At 40.3% G+C, this 10,915-nt stretch overlaps 1 protein-coding gene across 1 annotated transcript; it reads left to right on the plus strand.

The window, feature by feature from the left end:
• The first annotated feature begins 1,155 nt into the window (after nucleotides 1–1,155).
• On the plus strand, nucleotides 1,156–6,265 carry LOC111181010 (uncharacterized). Its single transcript, XM_089902196.1, is given in 1 exon segment — nucleotides 1,156–6,265. A coding segment is annotated over 1 exon segment (894 nt). The 5' UTR covers nucleotides 1,156–2,291; the 3' UTR covers nucleotides 3,186–6,265.
• Nucleotides 6,266–10,915: the final 4,650 nt, after the last annotated feature.

The following is a 10,915-nucleotide window of genomic DNA, read 5'->3' on the forward strand; positions in this document are numbered from 1 at the left end:
CATATCTTGTAATATTTTGGCTCTTGTACTACTCTGCCTAGTCTGGGAATGTGTACTCTTCCTGATTTCTTATTTTCATAAGTTTGTACGATTTGCCTCTTAAATGTGCTTTTGAATTACGTAGTCCTAAGGACTGAAGATTTTTCCAGTTTCTTTGCTGTGATAATCCACCTGTAGTTTGTGGACAACTTTTGGTGGACTCCCTGTGGAATGGGTTTACTGGGTAACAGAAAATTACTGATGGAGAACACTTTCCCTCATGTGTTGCAATATCATCCTACTGCATTCAGAGTCACCACTTGAACCTACTCCGTAGGGTGGTCAGCAGGTTGTAGGATACAAGATAGAAAGTATCACAAGTACCTCACCTATATGTCTTTCCAGTTTTTTGTTCTGGTTTTGAGGACTGTCACAAAAGCCTGTCTCCAGAGCACTGTGACAATGTTTACAACTGGTTGAAGCTGCAGTTAGGGGTCATAAAGCAAGGTATCGGTTTAAACTACCTTAAAGATTATGCTGGACTTGCTTTTCCTTTTTTTCTGCGTTCCCTCACTCTCCTAATAGTAACGGCTTGAATCTGCTCTTTGGATCTCTGGTAAAGTCTAGGAGACTAAGCCTTTTTCTATGAACAAGAAACGAGGACACGGAAAGGCTGGCAGGGCCCCACAGGGTCTTCCTCAGTTTCAATCCCCCCACACTTTTGATACCCTCAGTCTTAAGGGGAGCAGGTGTGGGACAAGAAAGGGAATAAAATATTCTATAAAGAGATTAATCAAACTCAGCAGGGGAACTGAAATGTAGGGGGACTCGGTTTCAAAATCATGATCTCCTTCCTACTCTATTGTACCGTTGATTCGATTTCTTTGTATCAGCATGTGTGTGTACAGAAGAAATGCATGAATCTCCTTTTGAGTTGCCTTTTCCTGGTTTTTCCTGCTGGTTTCTGCTAGCAAAATTCTTGCACAATCTCCTAGAATATTATGTATGTGTTTCTCAAATATAAGCATGACAGTGGAACTTATGGAATATGCAGTTGGACACATTACATAGGAAATAGTGTAATAGATGCAATCCTACCTTCTCCCTACAATCACTTTTTTTTTTTTAATTTTTAAATTTATTTATTTTTGGCTGCGTTGGGTCTTTGTTGCTGTGCACAGACTTTCTCTAGGTGCGGCAAGCAGCGGCTACTCTTTCATTGCAGTGCATGGGCTTCTCATTGCAGTGGCTTCTCTTGTGGAGCATGGGCTCTAGTGCATGGGCTCAGTAGCTGTGGCGCACGGGCTTAGTTGCTCCGCGGCATGTGGGATCTTCCGGACCAGGGCTGGAACCTGTGTTCCCTGCATTGGCAGGCAGATTCTTAACCACTGCGCCACCAGGGAAGCCTGGTACATAGTTTTAAAGCAGATATTCAGAAAAATATTTTGTTTCCTTAAAGGTTGTATCAAATTCTTCATTTTCTCTATTATGTATTAATTGTTCAATTCTAAACAGCCAATTAATTAGATTATTTATTAGCTTGTTTGGATTATTTAGCATTACATCTTTTTTTAGCATTTATGTATGTGTAGTAAGTATGCAGAATATATCTGTAATATAATATTTTTTTCTCCTCAGTTATGAGACAGCAGCATGTTTAATGTTAATTGGTATGTGCTTTGGGGTCATGGTGGAAAACTACCCTCTCTTTGATAGCTGATGTCCAATCTGTGTGTTTTTAACATAGGATTTGTGAAACAAGGCTACCTTAAAATGAACTTGAATTATATGTTATTACTCTTTCTTTAGTAAAGAATTCTATTCCTTTAGTGTTTCTAAAAATTTTAAGATCATTGTTGGGTAGTTTCATAACTCTGTTTGGTATAAGTATTACTTTTGGTGTAATATATATTCAATATGAAACATTTATTTATAGGTTGTAATATATAGGATAACTATGTTTCTTTATATCTTGTAGATATCTCTCTTATACGTGTGATCCAGCAGTTACAACCAAAAACGAACAGTGATAACAGGAGAAGTATTCCAAACAGTGATGTTGGGAAGATCTGAAAGTCATGAAATCGAACATTTTTACCTCAGGGAAATCCAGGAAAATATGTATGACTTTGAGTCTCAGCAGAGAGATGATGAAAGAAATTATAAAGTTATGCCTATAACCCATAACAAAAATCTCACTGATGGAAGACATTGCCATTGTAGACAGGATGCAGGAATCAAGCCCATTGGAAATAGGCTTGGATTAAGCTTTCAGGATGAACTCCATATAATGAGAAGTGAAGGGGAAATTTATGAATTTAAATTTAAATTTAGCTGACAAGAAAATCAACAGTAGTGCCTCAGTTTCACCACTTCACGTAATTCCTCTTACTCTTCAAACCAGTATTTCTAATACAAATGAGAATGATTTTATGCATGCCCCCAACACTGACAGAAGACCAGACAAATGTAACGAGTGTAACGAAACCTTCCTTAACAGCTCAAACCTTACTAGATATCAGAGAATCCACACAGGAGCGAAATTATATAAATGGGATATATGTGGTAAAATCTTTGGTCGAAATTCACACCTTGTGGGTCATCAGGAAAGTCATGTTGTAGAAAAATGTTACAAATGTAATGAATGTGGCAAAACCTTTAGTCATGGCTTATAGCTCACTCAACATCAAATAATCCATTCAGGAGAGAAACTATATAAATGTGATGTATGTGGCAAAGTCTTCAGTCGAAATTCAGTCCTTGCAAATCTTCAGAGAATTCACACCGAAGAGAAACCGTATACAAATGAGTGTGGAAAAACCTTTAATCACTGCTCAAACCTCATTAGACATCAGAAAATTCGTACAGGAAAGAAATTATATAAATGTGGTATGTGTAGCAAAGTCTTCAGTTGTAATTCAAACCTTGCAATTCAGTGGAGGGTTCATACTGGGGAGAAACCTTATAAATGTAACGAGCGTGGCAAGGTCTTTCGTCTAAAACCACATCTTCGATTTCATCGGAGGGTTCATACTGGAGAGAATCCTTTCAAATGTAGTGATTGTGGCAAAGCCTTCAGTCAAAATTCACACCTTACAAGTCACTGGAGGGTACATTTTGTAAAGAAACCTTTCACATATATTGTGTGTGCAAAAACCTTTACTCGGGTCTCAACCCTCACTACACATCAGAAAATCCATACATGAGAGAAACCATATAAATATGATATATGTTGGAAGGACTTCAAAATTCAAACTTCAAAATTCACACCTTATGGTTCTTCGGAGAATTCATAATGGAGAGGAACCGTACAAGTATCACGAGTCTGGCAAAGCTTTTGTGCGTTCAGCCTCACTTACCATCAGACAATTCATGATGGAGAGAAACCTTACAAATGTAATGACTGTCTCAGTGTGTTTAGTCAAGATTTATACCTTATGACCTACCAAATTATTCATACAGGAGAGAAACCTTGTAAATGTAATGAGTGTGACAAATCCTTCAGTGTGCTTTCAAGCCTAACTTATCAGATGGTCCATACTGGTGAAAGACCTTGAAAATATAATCAGTGTGGCAACGCTTTTAGCATAGGTTCACATTTTAATGTTCATGAGAAAATTCTTACTGGCTAGAAGCCAGGTAAATGTATTTAGTATAGTCAGGCCTTTAGAAAATGAACTCATTCCAGAAAGAATCCTCACAAATTCCATGAATGTGCAAAACCTATACTCATGGCTCCCATCTCACCAGTAGTTTGGTAATAAGCACTGGACAAAACATTACGAAAGTAATGAATTTTGCAAAGCTTTTAGGTCGTGCCTTAAACTCAGGGTCACCAGATACGTCATGCTTAAAAATGCAATGAATATGGCAAAGTTTCAAATTTCTGGTCCTTCGTCACTAGATATCAGAATCTTTATCCCGGAGAGAAACAACACAAACGTACTGTGTGTGGCAAGGATTTTACCCAAAGATCACAAGTTGGGGAACATACTGAAGTGTTAGCTCCCAAATACAATGGATGTGGCAAAACATTTACCTTGAGTTCAAGTATTAAGCAACAGCAGAGAGTCCATATTGAAGAGAAGCCATGGAAATGTAGGGCAGAAGCTTTATCCAGGCCTCACAGTGCACCAGACTTCAGAAGACTTATCTTTGAGGGAAACCACACAAAAGAATATGTTTACTAATGCCTGTAAGTGATGATCCAGACTGTGGAACATAGAAGCTTTCCAATGTAATGAATGCGTAAAGGTTTTCATCAAGTAATCACACCTTTGGTGTGATGAAATAATTCATACAGCTCAGAAAATATACAGATATTCTGAACATAGAAACACTTTTCAGAAACAGTGCATCCTCAGGGAGCATCATGAAAGTCATAGTTGGGAGAGCCCTTACAAATGTAATAAATTTGGGGAATTTTTTGAGCAATTCTTACAATAGACCACACATCAAAGAATGCATACTAGGATTAAGTCAGCCTGTAGTTCTCCAGATTAATCTGAGATATTATATACTGCAGAATCATTACAAGTCACAGTGTGTTAAAACTTATGACATGATGCATATATGAGGGTAAGAAGGATATATGTGGAAATGGCCCATTATCTCCAGTGTATAAATACTCAATTTTTTGAAAGGGCTTCGTTACAATTTATGCCTTTCAACGTGAAGTTTGAAATCTGTTGATCTTACGCCTTCAGTGTAGGCCTTTGATGATGGTCTCTGGGAAGGAGTCAATAAGATGAAAGGGCCAACTTCATTAGGTGTAGCTCCTTCACCTCCATGTTGCCTGGAAAAATAAGGACACTGAATTGTTAAATTGAACATTGTGTAAATTATCGTTAGGGAGAGGCAGAAAATAATGTAAAACTAGGACATGACCCATCATGCTTATGTTCGGGGAGCCCTTCCATAGATACTCCAAAGTGGGTTATGGGACAGAATTGTCTACCAACTGACCTTGAACAGGGCAGGAAGGACATTAATGATCTAGGCTTTTCATGGGAGGAAAGTGACAGGTAGCTAGTGACTGATTGGTGGAAATAATGCAGGGGAAATCTTGGCCACTTTCTCCACTGGATGGCCATAACTTGTATATATCTATGTTTAATGAGAAATTAGTCTTATTTTTGGAAGTTGAACAGAGAGCAGTTATCTTGAGAGGGAAATTTATTCAAAAGAACCAGAATTTTATGTGTATGTGTATGATTCACATTTAACTGCTTCAATTACATTTTGCTAGTGTTTTATTTAGAATGTATTGTAGGGTCTCCTGTTTTAATTAATAAATTTAGTCACTTTTGTCAACCCTGGATGAATCCTGTTGCTCCCACCAGCACAGTTTTTCCCCATCTCAGTACTTTACAAGAGAAGCTAACAGTGCACCATTAGGCTCTCAGGATTGAAAGAATCTGCAATAATTTCTTTCCAATATGGAATCAAGCAACATACAATTTGGGGATTAAATTCTCATAATTTGTACTTGAGTAATTCCTCTCCACCCTCTGTTCCAGAATATTCAGATGGTATAATGAAAATGTCATAGCAGGGGCTTCCCTGGTGGTGCAGTGATTGAGGGTCCGCCTGCCGATGCAGGGGACATGGGTTCGTGCCCCGGTCCGGGAAGATCCCACATGCCGTGGAGTGGCTGGGCGCGTGAGCCATGGCCGCTGAGCCTGCGCGTCCGGAGCCTGTGCTCCGCAACGGCAGAGGCCACAACAGTGAAAGGCCCGCGTACCGAAAAAAAAAAAAATCATAGCAGTGTATTTCAGACTCTGACTTCTATTGTGCAAAAATTGGACAGAGTAAATATAAAAATCAAGTTGGTGTTATTGAATGATTCATGAATTGGGCAGCATTCCACCTAGTAAAAAAAGAGGTGCTCCATGGAGCTGTACAAAATGGAAAGCTTTAATAGGCAGATACTGGGCAGGATAAGAAAGTTATTAGTTAAAGGAAAGATAGTTTCTGGACTTCCCTGGTGGTCCAGTTGTTAAGACTCCGAGCTCCCAATGCAGGGGCCCCTGGTTTGATCCCTGGTCAGGGAACTAGATCCCGCGTGCTGCAACTGAAAGATCCCGCATGCCACAACAAAGGTTCCATTGTGCCGCAACTAAGACCGGGCGCAGCCAAATAAATAAATAAATAATTTAAAAGATAGTGTCAGGCAAGGTTACCTTTTTGGGGGAAAGGAGGGCAAAATCTTTTCCTGTCTATTACCTCACTAGTGTTGTTTAGGAAATTCTAGAGTGATTGGTTTAAGGTCACTTTTCTGGGAGGGATGAAGCTGCAATTAAGTCTGGGTTTGTCCTCTCAGGGGTAAGTGACTCCACCTTCGGAATTTTTTTTTTTTTTGGTACTCCCTACAACCTGCTCCCCATTCCTGAATATGCAGTGTATGAATGTATTTCTTAATGTCCTTTTTCCTAAGTAAATGTCACAGCATGCACCCACCCTGATTTACATGAGGGGAAAATAGGAATATAGTAAGCATACGAAAAATATTAGAAAATTTCAAAATCGTGCAATTTCAGTTTTGTCCTTGAAGCACTCAGTGCAATAATTTGAAAATATTCAAGACTTTAAAAAACGAACAGTATACGATAGGAATATTCTGTTATAGGATATTCTGTTATAGGAATATTCTGTTATAGGATATTCTGTTATAGGAATATTCTGAAATTTCATATATTCACCTCCAGAGCACTTTTTGTTGTTGCTAAATTGCAGTTATGGTCATTCACCGGATTAGGACGGAACTTCACCCAAAGACTGGTTTGGTCATTGAGACTGATTTTAACATTGAAATGTTAGGAGAATGTTTATCAGCTTCCCAGGGAGATGGGAGAATTCCAAGGTGTTCAAAAAATGATTTGAGGAAACAGATAATACTGACTGGCTTGTTGCCTTAAGGTGATTCCTCAGTGGTGCTTATAGGTGGATACCTATTTATGCTTTGAATTCCCAATTGGTATCGAAGGAGGAAGCCCTTGGGCTTTTTTTTTTTGGCTGTGCTGGGTCTAAGTTGCTGTGCGTGGGCTTTCTCTAGTTGCGGCAAGCGGGGGTTACTCTTTGTTGCAGTGCGCGGACTTCTCATTGCGGTGGCTTCTCTCGTGGAGCACAGGCTCTAGGCGCATGGGCTTCAGTAGTTGCTTCACGCGGGTTCAGTAGCTGTGGCTCAGGGGCTTAGTTGCTCCACGGCATGTGGGATCTTCCTGGACCAGGGAAGTCCCAAGAGTATTAAAATTTCGATTTCTAAGTATGGTATTAAGCTATAAGTTACATGGTTGATTTTCTACTATAATAAAATATTTTAATACAATTTTTCCTTAGCATTATTTTTTTCCTACACTTTACATTTCACACTTTATCATTTTACAACAAGAGATAAATCAGTAGGTTGTTTGGGGAATTTTGTGATGTGACAATCCACATGTATAAAGTTAGGTGCACTATAAACATGATGAAAGAGTGTTCCTTTAGGGGTTCACTTCAGTGAAAGTACTGGGATGGCAAATGGTGAACTGAAGTCTTTTAATTTGGGAGTTGGCTATGGTCAAGTGCTTCAAAATCAAGTGTGTGGAGTTGAACCAGCATGCAATGAACTGAATGAAATTTTAAGAATGAATGAGAAAGACCCCAAGGACTTCCCTGGTGGCACAGTGGTTAAGAATCCGCCTGCCAATGCAGGGGACACGGGTTGGAGCCCTGGTCTGGGAAGATCCCATGTGCCGTGGAGCAGCTAAGCCTGGGCACCACAACTGCTGAGCCTGTGCTTTGGAGTCCACAAGCCACAACTACTGAAGCCTGCACACCACAACGAAGAGCAGCCCCCGCTCGCTGCAACTAGAGAAAGCCTGTGCACAGCAATGAAAACCCACCACAGCCAAAAATAAATAAGTTTATTTATTTAAAAAAGAAAGACCCCAAGATTCCAACTATAGTTTGTGACAAGGAGAGAGTCTCTATTGCCAAATGCCTGGAAGCTATCCTGCCATTTTCCAGTGATGTAGTGACATTCAGAGCCGAAGTATGTTGCAGAGAAAATAAGATTTGTGCTACTTCCGACTTGACAACTGACACCCTATATTCTCCAGTTAGAATTTGTTCTCAACCAAAAATAATATATTTTTCTTTGATGAGTGATCTTGGGACTTCCCTTGTGGCACAGTGGTTAAGAATCCGCCTGCCAATGCAGGGGACACCGGTTTGAGCCCCGGTCCAAGAACTAAGATCCCACATGCCGCGGAGCAACTAAGCCCATGCTCCACAACTACTGAAGCCCACGCGCCTAGAGCCCATGCTCCGCAACAAGAGAAGCCACGCAATGAGAAGCCTGCGCACCGCAACGAAGAGTAGCCCCCGCTCTCCACAACTAGAGAAAGCCCACGCACAGCAACGAAGACCCAATGCAGCCAAAAATAAATAAATAGATAAATTAATATAAATTTATTTTTAAAAAGTTATCTTAATTTCACTTTTTTTTGGCTCTGCCACTTGGGTTGTGGAATCTTAGTTCCAGGACCAGGGGTCCAACCTCATAGCAGTGAAAGCATGGTGTCCTAACTACTGGACCTCCAGGGAATTCCCTTAATTTCAATCTTTATTATCTTTCTTACCAGACTTTGAGTAAGAATCATTGTTATTAATGCTTTAAGCATAATAGCTCATTGAATTTTCATCGCTGAAAAAGATACTGATGTTTATTCTCATTTCAGAAATGAAGGAACATAGGACAAATACTGATTAAAAGACTCATTCAGCTCCACCTCAGCAAGTGCCTGAGTCAGGATGAGAAGCCATGTTGTCTGACTGCAAAAATAATCTCTTAAGGCAAATTGTTTTCGATTCTTTACTGAGTATCCGTAGTTAATTTTATGAGTATCTCTTGCCATTTTTAAATGGGTTATCATCATATATAATTGTTGTTATGGTAACTTATTTTTATACAAGCATACCTGTGTTCTTTCTTTCTTTCTTTCTTTCTTTTTTTTTTGGTTGCGCTGTGTGGCACCTAGGATCTTAGTTCCCCAACCAGGGATCAAACCCTCACGCCCTGCAGTGGAAGCTCAGAGTCTTAACACTGGACCGCCAGGGAAGTCCCAAGCATACCTCTTTTTATTGCACTTTACTTTATTGGCTTCACAGATGCTGCATTTTGGAAATTGAAGGCTTGTAGCAACTGTGCCTGAACCAATCTTTGTGCTCTTTTTCCAAGAGCATTTGGTCACTTGGTGTCTCTGTGTCAAGTTTTGATGATTTTCACGATGTTTCGAACTTTTAACATTATTTTATTTGTTACGGTGATCGTTCGTCAGTGATTTTGATGTTACTGCTGTGACTCACTGGATGCTCTGATGACTGTCAGCATTTTTCAGCAGTAAGTTGTTTTGTTTGTTTGCTGCTTCAGTCACCAAAAGGGAAATTTCTGCTTGACAGGAGGCCGTCCTGCTAGCAAATAGTAGGCTGTGAATGGGCCTTATTTGATGTTTTTCTTGGCGCCCAGGTGGTTGGTGTGGCCAAAGTTCTTCATGTGGCAATGACAGGGCAGGGGTGCAGGGAAGAATAACACATGGGGCAGGTCCTCTTGTCCCAGTTGTATTTCTGGGTGAGCTGCTGAGGGAAGGCTCCATGAAGCCACCCTTCAGGCAAAGAACCAAGTGCAGGGTGGACTCTGGATATTTTGGTCTGAGACAGTACGACCCTCCGCCAGCTCTTTGCCCATAAATCACAGATGCTGCTAGTGAGCTAAGATGCAGTCAGGGTCTTTACAAAGATCTGTGTCTCTGCATCCACTCAGCCACCCCCTTGACAAGAGCAGCGATAAAGTTTTTTAAATTAATTAATTAAATTAATTTATTTGGTTGCACCGGGTCTTAGTTGTGGCAGTCAGGGTCCTTAGTTGTGGCGTGCATGTGGGATCTAGTTCCCTGACCAGGGATTGATCCCTGGCCCCCTGCTTTGGGAGCACAGAGCCTTAACCACTGGACCACCAGGGAAGCCCCAAAGTATTTTTTTTTATTTTTCTTTTATATTGAAGTATAGTTGATTAACATGTGTTAGTTCAGGTGTACAGCAGAGGGATTCCATTATACATATACATGTATCTATTCTTTTTCAAATTATTTTCCTATTTAGGTTATTACAGAGTATTGAGCAGAGTTCCCGTTATAGTCTACAGTATAGTGTAAATATAACTTCAGTATGTACTGTGACCCACTTTATTGCAGTAACCACTACTTTGCACTGGTCTGGAACTGAACACACAATATCTCTAAAGTATGCCTGCAGTTTTATTTCATAGGCCAGTATTACAAATGAGAGGTTCTGATTCTTTGTTGTGGCAGGCAGGATCTTTAGTTGCCACATGCAAACTCTTAGTTGTGGCACGTGGGATCTAGTTCCCTGACCAGGGATTGAACCCTGCCCCCCTGCATTGGGAGCACATAGTCTTAGCCACTGGACCACCAGGAAAGTCCCCATGAAGTTTTTTTAAGCCACAGAATTTTAAATTCAAGATTTTTTTCTGAAAGGCTCCATTCTATACCTGTCACAAAGTAAAAATCCTATTTGTCAGCTAGGATAGTTTTTACTTGTGAGTGATAAACCACCTGGAAATTAGTAACTGAAAGAAGTAGGAAGTTTATCATTCTCATGTAACGGGAAGTCCAGAGGGTGCCACGTGGGATGTGATGGGTCCTCTGCTCCTTCTACCTCCATGACCATTTATTCTTCACTTTTTTTTCTGGCCATGCTGCGTGGCTTCCATGATCTTAGTTCCCCCACCAGGGATAAAACCCAGGCCCTTGCAGTGGAAGCTCCGAGTCCTAACTGCTGGACCACCAGAAAATTCCCTCTTCACTTTCCTTATAGCAACATGGCTTCTTATGACTAAGAAGGGTGAAGATTGAGAGGCAAAACCCTTTTAATT

Source organism: Delphinapterus leucas, chromosome 20, assembly GCF_059928025.1.
Source record: "Delphinapterus leucas isolate spDelLeu-1000000601 "Yukka" chromosome 20, BTC_Dleu_Yukka2, whole genome shotgun sequence".
Taxonomy (NCBI): Eukaryota; Metazoa; Chordata; class Mammalia; order Artiodactyla; family Monodontidae; genus Delphinapterus; species Delphinapterus leucas.